The sequence below is a fragment of the Sminthopsis crassicaudata genome, chromosome 1, assembly GCF_048593235.1.
Source record: "Sminthopsis crassicaudata isolate SCR6 chromosome 1, ASM4859323v1, whole genome shotgun sequence".
Taxonomy (NCBI): domain Eukaryota; kingdom Metazoa; phylum Chordata; class Mammalia; order Dasyuromorphia; family Dasyuridae; genus Sminthopsis; species Sminthopsis crassicaudata.
Window position 1 is genome coordinate 701,416,282 of NC_133617.1, and position 18,432 is coordinate 701,434,713.

The following is an 18,432-nucleotide window of genomic DNA, read 5'->3' on the forward strand; positions in this document are numbered from 1 at the left end:
TTCCTTGAGGAAAAGGATGCTTTGTTCTTGCTGTAGTAGTATCCCCAGCACCCAGCACGGTATACAGTGGGCACTCAATAAATGCTTGTGAACTTATTTGAATGTACTTAGAGGTCAGAGAGACCTGCACTCTGGAGTTGGGTTGTGGCAGGTCAGTTTGGATGGGTAGATTGCACTATATTGTGGGGGACCTTGAGTAAGAAGTTCCCATTTTCTCCTGTAGTCAGTGACTCAAAGGGCTTTTCTCTCTAGCCTGCTCCCAGGATTAGGAGAGTGGCTCAGTGGGGAGTTGGGGGCTTCCCACTGATCACCTTGCTCTGAGTCCTTCATTTGAGTGACTTAAGGCACCAATCCCCAGAATCCATTACCCTGGAAATCGCACATGAGGAAGCTTTCAGAGATGACTTGGCTTTACCAGTTTGGCTAGAACCAAGCTGTCACAGCCTCCCATGCAAAGCCCCCTTCTTATTCTCAATCCATCCAATCCACTCTCACACTTTAGAAATTTCAACATAAATATGCCTTGATGATATATATGCATCAGGGCTTCTGAAACTTTTTCTACTTACAACCTGTTTTCATCCAAGAAATTTTTACATGATACCAGATATATAGGTATACAAAATAGGGATTAAAAACCAAACATTTTAATAATAAGTCATCATTTTGCCGCCCCTACATTCAGCTGTTAGTCCCACAGTCTAAGAAGGTAGGATACATATGATTGAATGGGAAGATCCTAAGCTTTCTGCAGCTAGGATATGCTGGTCTTTCTAGAAGCTAGCTACAAGAATACCTTAAAGATCTTCTTAGAAGACTTCTACTTAGTCTAAGCCCTTCATTTAGGGAGGAGAGAATGGTGACCCAGAAAGTGGAAGTGATTTAGGGAAAGTCACACAGATCATAAGGAGCAGAGTCTGGCTTTGAACCTGGTCTTCAAATACAGACAGGGAGGTACCACTCTGCCCATAATAGCCAAATCCAGGAATAGGTGTAGGGGAAGTCACAAGCCTTGATGTGGCATGGGCTTGAAGGATAATCAAATACATTTATTACTCAAAAAACTCTCTCCTGCCATCTGTCTAAAGCTTCTCACCTTTAATCATTCCTTTCAGTGAAGGCACTAAAGGTATTATACAAAAGCAATTATGCTGCTTGGAACAGGTAGCCCATGATGGACCAACACCTTTTGGAAAAACAGTCCATCCTAGCATTCAGTTACCTGTCAGAGTGCTAGGGGGATGGGAAGCAGACTGGAGAGAAAGAATAGGGCATACCTGGGAGAGACAAGTTGACCTGGTTGATGAAGTGTTGGGCTATAGTTAAGACCTGAGTTCAAATTCTGTCTCTGATACCTTCTACCTGTGTGACCATGCACAATTTTTTTTATAACTTTCCTTTTCATTTTGTTTGTTTTTATATCTTTCAAGGTTTTAGTTTCCTCATTTGTAAAATGAGGGACTCGCCATAGACCTAGAGATGTAAGAAACCTCAAAGGTTCTCTAGTCCAACCCTCATGTTATAAATGAGGAAAGTGAGACTGAATAAAGGTCACACACAATCAATCTCTAAGCTCCCTTCCCACTCTAAATCTTCGAGCTAAATCAGGAGGAAGACCTGAGTTCAGATCCTGCCTCGGATTCTTCCGAAGTCATTTAACTTCTCTCAGTCTCAGTTTCCTCATCTGTAAAATAGAAATAATAACAGCACTGATCTCACTGGGTATTATGAGGATCAAATAAGATGATGATGCAAATCTTAAATAAATGCTACATATTCTCATTATTATTATCATTAAATCTACAGTTCTCTGATCCCATGTGGATGGAATATCATGCAGTGAGGGGAGCCTGAGTAGTCATGGGAATCTCAGAGTGGGGATCTAGAAATGTATATGGAGAATCCTTGGAGAGCTTCTAGCTTCACCATTTTATCCAAGACTAGACCTATTAATGATGGCTTTCTCTCTCTCTCTCTCTCTCTCTCTCTCTCTCTCTCTCTCTCTCTCTCTCTCTCTCTCTCTCTCTCTCTCTCTCTCTGTCTCTCTGTCTCTCTCTCTCTCTCTCTCTCTCTCTCTCTCTCTCTCTCTCTCTCTCTCTCTCTCTCTCTCTCTCTCTCACACACACACATATGGCCTTATCCTTAAAGCATTTTGCAAGAAAGATCTGGAGTGACATGGGGGGAGAGAGAAGAAAGGGAAGGTGGAGGAAGAAGGGGAGAAAAAAAAGAAGAGGGAGGAAGGGGAAAAAGAAGAGAAGAGGGAAAGGAGGAAAAGAGGAAAGAGGGAGAGAAAAGGGGGAGAAAGAGAAAGGAAAAGAGGAGGAAATGAGGGAAAAGAAGAAGAGGAGTGGATGGAAGAAGAGGATTGGAAAAAAGAAACAAAGCCAGGTTTCAAAAACTGCAGGGAGAGAGGAAAGCTTTGAGTGGAAGCATTTGTTTATCATAGTGCAGGAGTTTGGTTTGGCTGTGGAAGTGGCACTAATGCGATTTAAAGGGATGTGAGACTTGGAAGGCCTTTGTTATTAGTGCATTCTAAGATGCTGATGGATTTACACATCAGTTTATCTCAATTGGTGTGTAATCTTCATCCTCCGGCACATTCTTCCCTTCCTCCTCCAGCCAGTCAGCTGGGGCACTGAGAAACAGATCCCAATATCCCCCAGTCCCCGAAAGATAAAATCAGTCCATCAACAAGTAATTACAGGAGGGCCTCCGTGTGCCCTGGCCCAGCCCGGGTAGTCCATGCTGGGGGGAGGGATGGGGAGAAGAGAGGAAGGGAGGGATCCTAGAAAAAGAGTACATACAGCTCTTAGCCAGAGGAGCACAGGAGAATAATAATGATTCACAATAATCATTCATATTCCATAATGCAGTAAGATTTCAGAGAGTTTTCTTCCCCAGGACCCTGAAAAGGAGTACATGTATTTCTTGCCTGTATTTTATAGAAAAATGATGTGGGGATCAAAGGCATTAAGTGACTTATCAAGTGTCACATAGTAAGTGTCAGATGTAGGATTTGAACCCCAGGGAGTTCATGTGCCAGGAGTACGCTGATAAATATTTAACAACACAGCTGGTTTTAAAAAAAAAAAAATTAAACTTTTTGGTTTAGTCTGAATTATTAACATTTTCTTCACTGCTTTCTTAAGTCTAGACAATCAATAAAGCAATATGCCAATCCCTGATGTGTAGTTTTCGAGGAGTAAATTCTCAGGCTGAAAATTGAGCATTCAGCTCTCTTGAGCCTATCTGAGCTGGCTCAGACACATCTCTGTTACTTAGAGTGGAGCAATGAGAAAAGTGATGGGGAAAGAAAATGGGTCCATCAGGGCTATGAAGGCTGGTGTGCAAAAAGAGAAGCCCAAGGAGAAGAAAGCCACAGAATGATAGACCAGCAGGGGTAAGCTCCTTATAAAGCATCTAGTTCATGCTTTTCATTTTACAGACAATGAAATTAATGTTAAATGAATGGTTGGATAGATGAGCATCAAAAAAAAAGTTTTTACTATATGCCAAGAACACACATAAGTGAGCTCAGCTACAAGATATATAGAAAGGCCCAGGAGTCTGAAGGGCGTAGCAGTAGGGCTGATGGCAAGGCTCAAGGGTCCTTAGGGTATATCCGCAGGTGAGAAGTAGGTGACCAGCAGTCTGGAGGACTTAATGACAAGGCCTTGAAAATTTAGGAACCAGTGAGAGAAAGAGCAGATGGCACTGCCTAATGGTCTTCCATCTTTCTTGAAGGTTTGTTCCTCAAAGCAATATGAGTAAACACATCCTTCTTCCTACTCTACTACCCCTGTCTGACTGTGAGGCAAAGATAGTCATATAGGGAGTAATTAGATGAGCTAGGATTTGAACCCGGGTCCTCCAGCTTCAAAACTGACAATTTTTCCACAACACCAGATGGTCTCTACATCCAAGGAACATCTGCTAATTCTCAGCATTAGGATCGCTGCCAAACAGATGCCTCGCCTTTTCCGATAGAATTCAACCATCCAGGTCTAGGAGCTTGTGGAGGTGGGGAGTGTGGCCTGAATTGGGTATCCTTTGGCATTCACTACAAAAGCCAGTCTGGTCCACAAAGTCCATTAGTCCAGCAGAACCAGAGTACTGGGTTTTTGCCAGCTCTGGGCTACAGCTCCATTCTCAGAAGGTTGTAATTGGTACAATTTTTGCTGTGTGACCATGAATGGAGTGCCTGAATCACTCTGAATCTGTTTCTTCCTTGTAAAATGAGGAAAATATAGATGACCATTCATTTGGGATGTTTTAAAGGGGCTTCTAATTCGAGTGTTGTTTGGGCTTGGAGAAACTGTGGTCACTTGTTAGGACACTTGTTAGGAATGAAAGATCATGCTTACCCCAGCCCTTCCTTTGTGGAAGGAGAGGCTTTGAGCTATATGTCCATGCATGGACTTCCTCCCACATTCCTGGGTCCCATCCTAGATTTCAAAGATGTTGTAAATGATTAGAGTTTCTAAGAGTACTCAACTTAGTTCAACAAATAGATACAAGGAGTTCAACTAGGTAGTGCAGTGGAGAGTGTGATAAACCTGGATTCAGGAAAACTCATCTGTGTTCAAATGTGTCCTCAGACACTCACTTAGCTGTGTGACTCAAGGCAAGTCACTTACTTGCCTCCATTTCCTCTCTTGTAAAATGAGCTGAAGAAGGAAATGGCAAACCACTCTAGCATCTCTGTCAAGAAAACTCTAGATGGGGTGGAATGACTGGGCAATAACAAATTGGGAATGAGGTGGGAAGACTGGATTGTTGTTATTTCAGAAAAAAAAATTTCAACTAAATGGTAAAGAAAATTTGTTTTTGTCCCCTCCCATCTTCCTTTATAGATCCCTCTTCCCCCCAGGTAATTATGATGTACCCAATTCTTATAAAGCTTTGTTTTTTCTACCATAATTCCTCTATGAAAATGTTAGCTGATAAATTAAAGGCTCAAGCTGTGACCCCTCTCAGGTACATTTGTATTTCCCTAGGAGACTGGGGATCAGGGGCTTATTGGAAAGAGTATATTAGACTGAAAGGAATGAATCTTTAATGGTGGACTTTAAGGCACTATGATATAGTGGTAGGAAATATGCATTTATTTAGTGCTTAATATGTGCTGAACACTATGTCAAGTTCTTTACAAATTTTATTTCATTTGAACTTCACAAAACCCTGAGAGATAGGTGTTATTATTTTCCACATTTTAAAGTTGAGGAAACTGAGGCAAAAAGAATTAAGTGATTTGCCCAGGACCATACTGCTAACACATATATGAGCAGTGTTACTCATGGAGTGACTAGATGTAATAGAGTAATCCTGAAGGAAATCACAGGTGAAAATTAAAGGTCCATTAAAGCTGCCATCCAGGCCAGCTCCATTTCTCTCAACCTGTATTATCTGTGCTCTTATCTGTTTCAGAAAGACACTGGTGGGGATAATGTGATCTTGGGCACATGCCAGGGAGTGAGTGACACCATGTGTCTAGCACTATGTTAGATGCCACAGGGGATACTGAGCGAGGCAGGATACCTGCCTTCTATGAGCATAAATTCTAGCTGAGGAGATGAGACATCTCTAGCCAACTCTAGTGCATAACATGAATTTAAAAAAAAAAAAAACATTGATTTGGCTCCATATCAGAGACAGAGATTGGAGTCAGGAGGTAGGACAAAGCCTTATGGAAGGGACCTCAAAGATCATTAAATCCAATCTGGACCCAATTCTTTCTGTTCTGAAGCTCCCCAATCTATTTCACTAGCCCAAAGTGCCTTAAAAAGTGTTGAGGATTAGGAGTAAACTGGTATAGCTGAAATTCTAGGGAAGAATGGGAAATGAGGCAGGACAGTTGGGTTAGGCAGGGCCTTGGGTGTCAATTTAAGGAGTTTGGACTTGATTCTCCAATCCCCGCCTTCACCTTCTCTGATTTATCTTATCTTTCCAGAGTATTGAAAAAGTTATTTTTAAAGTTCTATGTTTTGTTTTGTTTTTTTTTCCTCCCAAAGTTCTTCTCTATAGCAAGACTGGGGGTGAGAGGGCAGCCCCTCCCTGGCCAGCTCAGGGGAAGGCCCCTTTCTTCAGCCAAGGCCCAGAAGGGTTTGGAGTTTTCCCTGATTGAGGCCATCTCAAGTTCATCCTAACAGATTCCGTCTGGTCTTTTCCTAGGATGACATTAATGGACTGATTAATGACCAAGATGATGACATTTTTGTCCACCCACTCTCTTCCGAGAGGAAAGAATAGAAACATTGTGCTAGTATGTAGAACCATATCAATTAAGAGTTTGAAGAAAAGGGAGGAGGGCCCGGTAGAGAAGGAGAACCAATGCAGGAAATATCTGAGCCCTGAGTAGGGTGTGAGAGGCAGCTTGAAGCTAGCCTGGGTCATCAGGGCTGGTGAGGTAGGGAAGAGATGAGAGGACCCTGGGATTAGTGCTGGGAAAAACTCTGACTAACATCTAGTCCAACACCCTCATCTTTACAGATTAAGAAGCTGAGGCACAGAGAAAATAGGCACTTGCTCATGGTCAGTCAGAGGCAGGGTTCCATCCAATATTCTTTCCATCATGTTATTCAGAGAAGTCATCAGCATAAGGACAGTCCTGACTAATGAGGGTTATTGGGGACAGCTTTGTGTGTGAGGTGTCATATTAGGTATTAGAAGATGATTAAAATCAATCAGTATTTCATAAGCACCTACTATGTGTCAAGCATAGAGCTACGTAATACAAATATGAAGAATGAAACGATCCAGAGGATACTCTAGGATGCTGAGCATGCATTAACCTCCAGGAATCACCTAAGACTATAAACCCTGCCTAGTTTCACCCCAAAACTAAGGAGAAAAGGGCCTTTGAATACAATATGTCTTACCATCCATGGCCTATGTCCTAATAGGTGGATTTCTCACGTAAAATGGATTATGTGATCCTTGAAGTTTCCCTTCTTAGCATAGAGCCTGGCAAATACAAATAAATGTTTATTTACTGACTAAATGATATCTAGATTCCCCCGAGTACTTGGTTCTTGAACCCTTCCACAGCAATGGGAGAAATTCAGGGGGACAACATGCAATAATAACAAAACAACAAGCCTATGGCCAGATTAAGTTCCTCATTTCACTGGTAGAGCCACGGTCAGCAGTCTCCAGCTGGGTCCTGTGCAGGTGGTCTGCCATTAACCAGCAGCCTACCCACTGACCTAACATAGAAAGAATACTGAATTTGAAATCAGAGGACCTGAATTCGAATCCAGGATTGTTAGTTATTATTCTGTGACTCTGGTCATATCACTGACCCTCTCCAGGTATGGACTAAAAGATTTTGGACGTCCCTTCTAGATGTGTCATTCTTTAGTCTAACATCCCTTCCAGCTCTGAAGTTCTATATATTAAGGTCCCTTCCAGCTTTGACATTTTATGATCCTATGACCCTTTTAATTAAGGACCCAGAATAAATAGATTCTTTTTATTATGCCCCCAAAAAGAGCTATACACTATATAAAACCCATTAACTTGATGGATTTCTTTTAGAAACAAACATTTAATGGAAAGAATCTGAAATCCATTAATCAGTGGATACTTAACTGAGCATGCACAATCATTCATTCATTCAATGCTACTGTGGACTAGGAGTCTGAGGAGATAAAAAGATATCTTTTACAGGGGGTTTCTGTACAGGAAACTTGTAATGGCCCTTCCAAAATAATCTACTGTGTCCTAGATGATGTGTGACTATAGAGAAATACAAGAGAAGGTGTCTACCCTCAAAGTTGGGGGTCAAAATAATACAACCAAAAACAGAGCAAAGAGCCTGTGGCTGTGAGGGCTGTAACAACAGGTAAAGGCGCCACCTGAGCTCTGGCCCAGGCAGTAAGTCAGGGAGCTTGGCTGGAGCTGAACTAAAATTAGGAAGAGATTAAGCTGCTAACTAGGAAGGGTATCGAATGCCATGCCAAGGCCTGACCACATCAGGCATTAGAAAGTCTTTCCTGGATTCTGGTGTGGGTCTGATCCCTCAGGAGGAGGTGGCTCAAGGGCCTGAACTGTTCCCCCATCCCAAGTGATGACTTGAAGTGTGCTGGGGGGACCAGAATTCCAGAGGCAGCAAGAACCCTTCCTCCATCAGGTATAATGGATGAACTTCTCAGGGCTCTTGACTCCTGGCTGCCTTGTGATTTGTGAAAAACATTGTTAGGGTGATTACTATTATGCTTCAGTTTTTTTAAATTAATCAAGAAGATAACAGTTCTCCAGACCATTGGGATTAAGTCAATTCAGTAGGAATTAATTACAAGCAAGAAACAAGCTTACAGAGCAATTCATAATGAAGTTCCCTGGGGTGGTAGAAAAAATAATGGTCTGTCTCTCTTCCTTCCTCAGATCATAGATTTAGAATTGAAAGCTCTGGAAGATTTAGGGGTCCTCTATTCCAACCTCCTCATCCTACGGATGAGAAACTGAGGTCCAGAAAGGGAGGTGAGGGATTTGCCCACAGCTATACAAACAATAAATCCCAATCAGAATTTCCACAAAGGTCTTCACTACAACTCCAGTGTATCACATTCTTCTTACCTATCTTCTCTTCTCTCTTTATCTCTCCCTCCCCTCTTGAATTTCTTATTTCTTCCTCTCTTATCCTAAGAATTGAAAAAATATTTAGAGGTCATATAACTCATCTTTCTTTCTCCCAAAAAAAAATCTCCTCTAGGACATCCCTGATCCATCCTCTACTTGGATCACCGCCAATGGCCAGTGATTCACTATGTGCAAAGGCATAGCACATCACTGATGGCCGACTGCCCCTTTGGTCCTCATTCTTCCCTGCAAAGCCAGACAAAATAAATCTACTCCTTCTTCTCACATCTAAGCTTCTCCAACAGAAGGCAAACTTCCTGAAGGCAGGGATCGTTTCATTTCTGCCTCTGTGTCCCCAGCACTGCACTTGGCACATTGGAGAGGCTTAATAAATGTTTATTTAAGATACTCTAATTCAGGAATTCAATCCAAAAAACATTTCTTGAGTTTCTACTAAGTGCAAAATGACCCTGAGAACTCACATAAGCAGAGGGTGGCCATAAATATAGATGGGGAAGGTATCTTAAAGGCCACTTAACCTCCCCCAGCTTTCTACAGATGAAGGGAAAGAACTTATCCAAGGTGACATTGGTAGGAAGCAACAGACATATGTATCTTCTGATGCTGGATTCAGTGTTCTGGGCCATAAGTAAGGTCTCTACTTTATCTATGTCCTTGATTCTATGAACCCAATGCTGATACTCTACCCACTGAGTCATACTTCTGCCAGGGTCAAGATTTCCACTTGGTGTGAGGAAAGAGCAGGCATATTCTGAATGGCTCCGAAGGGAAGAACAAGAACCAAAGTGAGTAAGGCTGATAGACTTTGGCTTCATATAAGAAAACAATCAAATGGAATTGCTCTTCAATAGAATGTTCCTCCTAAATGGGTGGCAAGACCCTGCTCATTAGAGATGGGAAAATGGAAGCTTAGATGGCCACCTGTCAAGGATGCCCTAGAGGAGATTCTTGCATTGGAATCCTGGTTACATTATATAGTATTTAATATAAAATAGTGATAATTATGCTTTTGCAATTCCCCTCATGAGGTAATTGTGAAGAGTATTTTATATGCCTATAGGAAAAAGAGCTATCATTTGCATTATCATTATTAATGAGCAAAGGAAAAGCCTGGGCCACTTCCAGATATCAGGTTGGGCACATTCTCTTGGAACAGGCAATAGGGCCAAGTGTCCAGGAGCTGAGGACAGGTGATGGCACATGGCCCAATGCCCTCCAGGGAGGCAAGCTAAGAATTGGGAAACTTGTTCAAAAGGAAGTTGGGGGCCTATTTTCAGTGATTCTTATTAGACAAGTCCCTAAGAAGGAAATGAAGAGATCTGCCAATTGGCAACATCTTATGTTGTGACAGAGAAAGGAAACTGCCCCCAGGCAGCTGGCAAAGGAGCCTGGGTTTAAAAAGGAAGGATGGTCCACAGTTGGGGCCCTGACATCTTTTGCTACTTTCCTTGTGGTGTGTGTGTGTGTGTGTGTGTGTGTGTGTGTGTGTGTGTGTGTGTGTGTGTGAAAGAGAGAGAGAGAGAGAGAGAGAGAGAGAGAGAGAGAGAGAGAGAGAGAGAGAGAGAGAAAGAGAGAGAGAGAGAGGAAAGAGAGAGAAAGAAAGAAAGAAAAAAAGAAAGAAAGAAAGAAAGAAAGAAAGAAAGAAAGAAAGAAAGAAAGAAAGAAAGAAAGAAAGAAAGAAAGAAAGAAAGAAAGAAAGAAAGAAAGAAAGAAAGAAAGAAAGAAAGAAAGGAAGGAAGGAAGGAAGGAAGGAAGGAAGGAAGGAAGGAAGGAAGGAAGGAAGGAAGGAAGAGAAAGAAAGAAAGAGAAAGAGAGAGAGAAAGAAAGAAAGAGAAAGAGAGAGAGAAAGAAAGAAAAGAGGAGGAAAGAAAGAATATGGCAATAGATTACATCATATAAACATTTATATAGTGCCTACTATGTACCAGCCACTATGCTAAGCACTTGACAATTATTATCTCATTTGATTCTCACAACAATCCTGAAAGCTAGATTCTATGATTATTCTCATTTTATACATGAAGAAACTGAGGTAAACAAAGGTTAAATAACTTCCCCAGGGTCATACAGCTAGTAAGTGACTCAGGTTGGATTTGAACTCAAGTGTTCCTGATTCTAGGCCCAGTGCTCTATCCACTGGACTATGCAGCCTCTGAAATTAATTGATTTCAATGAATAAAATATTAACAACTTCTCAGCCTCTCCCAGTCTCCTTCAAGATTCCTTTACCCATTCATTCTCATTCATTTTTCCTTTAACATGATGAAAGTTAATGTGTATTCTTCTCTTGTTCTGCTTTTTCTCACTTCGCATTACTTCATACAGGTCTTTCCAGATATCTTTGTATTCCTTAAACCTATTGGCCATACTTGCATCATAGCATTCCCTTAGATTCATATGCCACAATTTATTTAACCATTCCCATACTTTGGGAAGTTAAATTACTTCCAGCCTTTTGTAATTACAAATAATGCTTTGACCATCTTTGGATATATATATATAGTTCTTTTTTTTTTTACTTAACACTTTTCGTTGTATATTCCATATTATGGAATAACTACTATTTCATATTGCCGTATTTCACTCCTGAAAGATTCCATAAGTTTGCAATTCCATCACTAATAGATACCTGTTTCTATCCAACCTCATCAGTATTAAGTTTTGGTGTTTTTAATTTTTTTTTTTTTGGCCAATCGGATAGGCCCATGGTGGAACTTTAGAGTTGTTTTAATATCCATCTCTTCGATTATGAACATCTTTTCAAGTCATTAACAATTGTCTCTCCTCTTTTGAAAAGTGTCGTACATATCCTTTGACAATTTATCCATAACTCACTCATTTTTTTCTGGGATGGAGAGCCAATATCTCATCCCACTTTTTCACTCATTCTCCCCTCCATCCCCTCCCTGTCTTCCTTTAGAGAACTTCAACCCAACAAGGGAAGGTCAGACAGGGACAGAATTGTCTGTTTTCAAAGCAGGAAACGTTGTAACCTCCACATCTGCTTGTCCCTTGCATGACATCATCTGCTTTCATTTCAAATTCTGCAGGAGACTTCATCTTTGTCTCTTTCTCTTCCTCTCTCTTTCCTACTCCCCCCCCCACTTTTTTCTGATCTAAATGACCTCTAAAGTCCCTTCTAGCTCTAAAATACAATGATTTTCTCTTCAGTTCTCTCTCTGTGTCTCCGCCCTTCCCTTCCTCCCTCCTTCTCCTTTTCTTCCCTTCCTCTCTCTCTCCTTCTCTCTTCCTTTTTCTCTCTCTCTCTTTTCTTTCTCTCTGTCTCTGCCCTTCCCTTTCTCCCTCCTTCTCCTTTTCCTCCCTTCCTTCCTCTCTCCTTCTCTCTCTCTTCTCCCCCTCTCTCTCTTTCTCCTCCCCCCCCAGCTTTTGCCCCCTCTCTCTGTCTTCATGGTGAGAAAGCCCAGGACATATATGGAGAATGAGTGATAATCCAGTTTGGAAAAAAACAAAGCAATGCCTTGAATGCTGTAGCAACTTAACTCATGTTTGTTGGATTGGATTGTGTCAAAGTAGGGGATGAGCGAGAGAGGATGGCAAGACCAGATTGTGGGGAACTTGAGAGCCAGAAAGAAGTTTGGACTTTACCTGAAAGCAGTGGGGAGCCACAAAAGAGTTTTGAGCAGAAGAATTATTTTTCTTTCATGCTCTACTTAATAAAAATGACTGGAAGCATGTGGAGGATAGATGGGAGAGAGAAAAATGAGAAGGCATGAAAATTAGTCAGAAAGCTCCTGGGCTTAACCAAGGAAGGCCTGACTTGGGGTAGCATCTGTGGAAGTGGAAAGAAGGAAGTTTATTCTAGGTTCAGTAGTTGTTATCATGCAATTGGAAAACCAAAGGGTCTGTCCTCACGCACACCCCATTTCCCACGACATCAACAAAATGCTGGTAGTAAGACAGGGACCCTGGGGTCTTGCTTTCTTTAAAATGATGGTTTTCTTGACTGGGCTGATCCTAGAATAGGAAAGAAGACTCAAAGACTTCTGTGTTCAGAAATATTTTCTCCTGGGGCCTGTTCCTTCCTAAAATTCCTTAATAGGACTTATAGCTGAAAGAAAACTTAAAGGTCATCTATCCAAATCCCTTCATCTTACAGTTGGGGAAACTGAGGTCCAGAAAATTCAAGTGACTTCTATTTCTTGAGGCTGAGCCAAGGCCAAATTAGGCTTTGGAATTTGGGAATGGGGTCTGAGATGAACTTCCTTTGCCTTTTTCCTTCTTCTATGTTATCCACTCTCCTTCCCACCCATACCCCACAAAAAAAAAAAAAAAAGACCTGTGAATCTCCAGCACTGCCTAAGAAGAGCTTACACCGAAGGGATGTTTCTCCAGACTAATTTCTCTGAACACAGGGCCTTCTGCCAACCAGCTAAGTGTGAGAATCTCCCTGGAGGCCCTGGGGCAGGCAGGGTTGCTTGGGTCTGGCCCCTCTTGCTTGGAGGTTAGGGGTGGGAGGGAGGAAATCAAGGAAGGCCCCAGGCTCACAAAGTAGCTTTTGGAAAGAGAACACTCAAACAGAACACAGTGGCACTTGTTGGATTTTCCACTTCCTTCCCTGGCTGTCAGGAGCTGGTGACCTTTCCCCACTGTGTCCCTGGCCAATCTGGAGGGTGTCCTCCACTCTTCCCCTGAAATCAGGGTTAAATGCTCGGCTTCCAGAGACCTTAGTCCAAACAATCCTCAAGAACACTGAAGGGCTCAGTGAATGGCCACAGGGCCTCTGGGTATTCTAGCCAATATTTTGTTTTTTATTAGTAATTACCCTTTCTCATCAGCAGCATGGTCCCCATTTTACAGATGGGGACCAAGAGGCACAGAAAGGAGAAGAATCCTGCCTGAGTTTGCAAAGAAAGTCAGAGAAATATTGCTTTCTAGTAAATGCCACTTTTAAAAATTCTTATTTCAGCTTTTTAATGTCATAATCTCCTCATTCCATCACTTAGCTTATTAGTTACCCCTCCAGCTTTCTGTCATCTGCACATAGGATGAAGGGATTTTCTATAGATTCATCTAAGTCATTCACATTGTACCCATTGCACCCCCTCACATATGGGATCCCTCCCCAAGCGTCAGGATACCCTGACTCCATATCCATGCCAAACCATAGTTCCGAAGTACCCCACTTCTGTGTTTGCTTTTTCTAGTCATCCAGAGAATGAAATTAGTTCAAAGCAAAGGCATTTAATGAAATCATAATAAGAAAAGTAGCAATTCTCGCACCTTCTCCCCTGTAACCATACGGCACACCCTCTCATAAATTTATACACCATCAGTGGGAAGAGTAGACAACTATGAGGTGCTGTTGGCGACATACATTACAGACAACACATGAGGCCACGGCACTGAGGGGTGACGGATACTGGCAGGACTGCCAGGAGCTTCTGGGCCTCCTCTCCCACCTCCCAACGGGTTCCAGGCCTCTGCTGCTTCCCAGCTCTCTTTGCTAGGCTATTCCGAGTGTTCCACTTCATTAGCGTCAGTGGCCATCTGCTGCTGAGGGGATACCCCAGGTCTATTAAAGATCGACTTCTCTGCTTTTTTTGGGGGGGTGGATTTGTTTTGTTTTGTTTTAAACTTGTTAAAGCTAAGCTTTACATCCTTTAGGGTGACAGGATGCATTTTGAAGAGTCAGTCTGTTTATTGTGAAATTTGGGATCAGTATCAGGTTAAATTATTTTATTTGGGAAAGGTTATATTGCCTAAAGTCATTTAGTTTAATATGTGTTATATATTATATACATATAATATATGAAAATAATAAGAAGTCTTGCTATTATTATACCATACTCTCTCTTTCATACTTTAAAAGGAATGTAATGTATAAATATCTTTAATTTTTACATCACCTATATTTCCCAAATATTCCTTCCCCTCCTTCTACAGAGGGGATCCCTTGTAACAAGGGGTTACAAGATTGACAGAGCAATCCCTTGTAACAAAGAATTAAAAAGAGTGGGAAAGAGTTCAGGAAAACTAATTAACATACAAAAATCTGAAAGTATATGCAACATTGCACACCTATAGCTGCCCATTTCTGAAGTGAAGTTATATCTCTTCTTTTGGGGTTATAATTTCATGGCATTCAAGTTCTATTGTTATTATGTTTTCCATTTCCATTGTTGAAGTCATTGTGTATTGTTTTCCTGGTTCTACTAACTTTGCTTGAGTGGATACTCATATACATCTTCCCATATTTCTCATATTGATCATATTTAATGTTTTTACAGCATTATAATATTTGATATATTCATTGGCTAGTCACCAATCAATGGGAATCTACTTTGTCCCAATTCTTTGCTCCTTTAAAAAGTGTTACTATAAAATATTTTTGCACAGGGGGCATTTCTTTTTTTTTCATGATATTGTTGGTCTGTATGTCATCTGAGTGAGATCTCTGGGTCAAAGGAAAGGGACATTCCCAAAGACTTTCCAGAATGATTAGGCTAATTCATATCTCCACCAATGGCATATTAGTGTTCCTGTCTTTCCATTAGTCTTCCAGTTTTGAATCATTTTTGCCAATTTTCTAAATATGAGTTAAAACTTTATAGTTATCATGATTTGCATTTCTCTTATTATTAGTGATTTGGAGTAATTTTTCATATGGTTTGTAATTCTTTTGAGAACTATGTATCATATATCCATTCACTGTTTATCCAATAGTTCTGACCTACCTTACTTCTTTGAGAAAGAAAGGACATTCATCCAAATACTTATAACAGGAAAAATTCAGGTGCAGAAAATTTAAATGATTCAGCCAAAGTCATACAGCAGAGTACATCCTCAAACCTATGCTCCTGATCCTCTTTACCTCAGCTGCCCCACCCAGGGACCCTCAAAGATGTATCTGTCCAACACAGAAATGACCTTGGTCAGCACGTTATTAACAGGGTATCTTGGGTTTCAGGATTTCCATGAGGCAATACTAAAAGCCCTAAATGAAGAAACAGAAGACAATGAAGAGTCCCTAGCCAGAAGTGAGCTGCGACAAGGCTTGAGTGAGCTTCCAGCCATCCATGAACTGCACCAAGAGATCCTGAGTGAACTGGAAGAGAGAATCCTGAACTGGTGAGTGGCTTCTCTTAGCCTCAACCTTCTTTCTGATGTTCATATTTTTGAATTACAATGATCAGAGAGAGAGAGTGAGACAGACAGAGAGACAGAGAGACAAAGAAACAGAGAGAGACAAAGACAGAGACAGAGAGAGACAGAGAGACAGAAGGAAGAGAAGGAAGAAGGGAGTCTTCTACAAATACCTTCCCTCATTTTTACCTTTCTAAATCCAATTTTTCTTGTGCAACAAGAGAATTGTATGGATCTGTACACATATATTGTATTGTATTTAAGATATACTTTAACATGTTTAACATGTATGGGACTGCCTGCCATCTAGGAAAGGAGGTGGAAGGAAAGAAGGAAAAAGTTGGAACAGAAGTGTACCCATGCATATGTTTTGTCAATAAAAAGTTATAATAATAATTTTAAATACTTTCCATCATAAATACCCTGAAATATAAATAATGAAGTGTATCCATGTGTATATTTTGTCAATAATATATATATATATGTGTATATATATATATATGTGTATATATATATATATATGAACTGTCATTATCCTCATTTTCTAGAGGAGGAAACTGAGATTCAAGGAGAAATGAAATTATTTCCACTGTCACATGGCTACAAATTGGCAGCCTGGATTTAAACTTGCTCTATGTAACATATACCATATACCATATATCTTAGGATAGGATGATGCACAAAGAGACAGTGCTCTGCTAAGCTAGGACACAAAGCAAAAGTAGTAGAGCAAGACCCTAAGGCTTTCAAAGGATTTAAAGCTGGGAGACACCTTGGACCTGTCTAGTGTAGAAACAAAGATCCTCCAGTCCAATTCCTTCTTTTTACAGTTGAAGAAATAGTTGAGTCTATTTCTAGAGGAGGGAGGGGGAAGACTAAAAAGCCATAGCTTTTTCCAGATGTTCTAGCCACTGTTGGCAACAATAATAATAAGTTACCGAAGGATTACCTTTAAAGAGCCCAGATTTAGTGATCATTACAGCTGATTCAAGGAAACCATGGAAACTGTAATGTATGATGGCAGACCTAGCAAGGCATGTCTTGAATGGCTAGAATTATACATCAGAGCTCATTATCTTTCATGAACTGACAGAGTGAAAATTCCCATACTACAAATGCTGATTATTGTACTATATTATGGAAATGTTTGTTTTGTTCCCGAATTGAAAATAAAATAAATTTTTTTAAAAAAGAAATATCCCTGAGTATACAATCAAGATCTACTGCTGCAAGGGAATCATTAGACTTAATTTTTGCCCTAATTGACCAGATATAACATTGGTCCATGAAAATTTAAGAACAGTGTTTTTATGTCATCCTGCCAAACATTCATAATCTCTAGGGCATAAAACAAAAAGAGGAAATTAAGAACTAGCAGAAGAAATAAAAATCATGTGAGAACAGAACAACATACTTATCACACTCAACATTTTGTTTGCTCCTGGACTGTTACTAAAGATGCTTGCAGTAAGCCAACAGAAGATGAGCTTATATTCTAATACCTTTATACATCTATAAAACACAGTTATTTTTATTGTTTGCCATAGTCCATATATCATCAAAAATAAAAGAATAAAACAAGAAAAAGACTTGTTCTAGAACTGTATTCAAATGAATACTATCCCCCCAAAAAAAGAATGAGATGTTAATAATAATAGCTAGCATCTGCCTATTGCTTTAAAGTTAGCAAAGTGCTTTACATATCTTATTTTATTTGAACCTCACTAAAGCCTATAGATTAAAGTTTAACTTTCCCTCTAATGGTAGGAATTTTTCCACAGGACAAGGATGGGGTGGTTGGAAATCAGATGGCATGTGTATAGGTTTGCTGGTAATTCTTAAACCGTTTATTCATACTCTTCTCCACTCTATTTTTCTTCAGGGAGGAACAGCCAAAGGTGGCTGACATTTTCCTCACCAGAGCACCAAAATTCGACCACCATGTGGCTTATATCATGAAGTTTGATAAGAATTTGGGTCTACTCAATGGAAACTGCATCAAGTCTTCCCAACTGGCCACCACCATCCGAGAATTTGGGGTAAAGTCCTTCCCTCCCTCTCCCTCCACTTTCCCAGCTTACTTCTAGGTGCACTTTTATTATTGTTGTTACTAGTAATAGCTCATGTTTCTGTTGCGTTTTAAGGTCAACAAAGCAGTTGCCTTACAAATAGTCCCACAAAATATATTATACAAGTATTGAGATCTCCATTTTACAGAAGAGCAAACTGGGGCTTAGAAAAGTGACTCACCCATAATCATGCAACTTATAAATGCTATTGCTAGCATTTGAACCCATGTCTCCTGAAGGCAAGTCCTGTACACTGTCTAGTCCCTTCTAAGATCTTCTTCTTTGATGTTCCATCTGAACTCAGAAGAGGAGGGAACTATTGATTTAGGAAGAAGAAGGATAAATTACTCTTTTTTTCCTCTTCATCCTTCTTATGTCCTCTGCCCTTCCTGGTTGATGGGGCTGAAAGTTCATGGGTTATCATCAGAGCATCACAGATTTACAGCTGGAACAGATCATGGCATAACTGATTCCAACCTCCTTTTTCAGAAGAAGGAAACTGAGTCAATAAATATCTGAGAATAAGATTTGAATCAATGATTTCTTGTCTCCAAATCTAATGCTCTAGCCACTACATCACAATAGAGATATGAGATCACAAGCCAGGAAATAAATATTAATGAATTCTGGCCAACTGGAACTTTGTAGGGATAATCAG

The 18,432-nt window shown here is 40.5% G+C and overlaps 1 protein-coding gene across 1 annotated transcript in view; it reads left to right on the forward strand.

Annotated features, from left to right (window-relative positions):
* FGD5 (FYVE, RhoGEF and PH domain containing 5) overlaps nucleotides 1-18,432 on the forward strand; it is a 176,027-nt gene that overhangs the window by 121,748 nt on the left and 35,847 nt on the right. Inside the window, 2 exon segments of the mRNA XM_074283826.1 lie at nucleotides 15,530-15,690; nucleotides 17,588-17,744. Of these exon segments, the coding sequence (XP_074139927.1) occupies nucleotides 15,530-15,690; nucleotides 17,588-17,744 (318 nt within the window).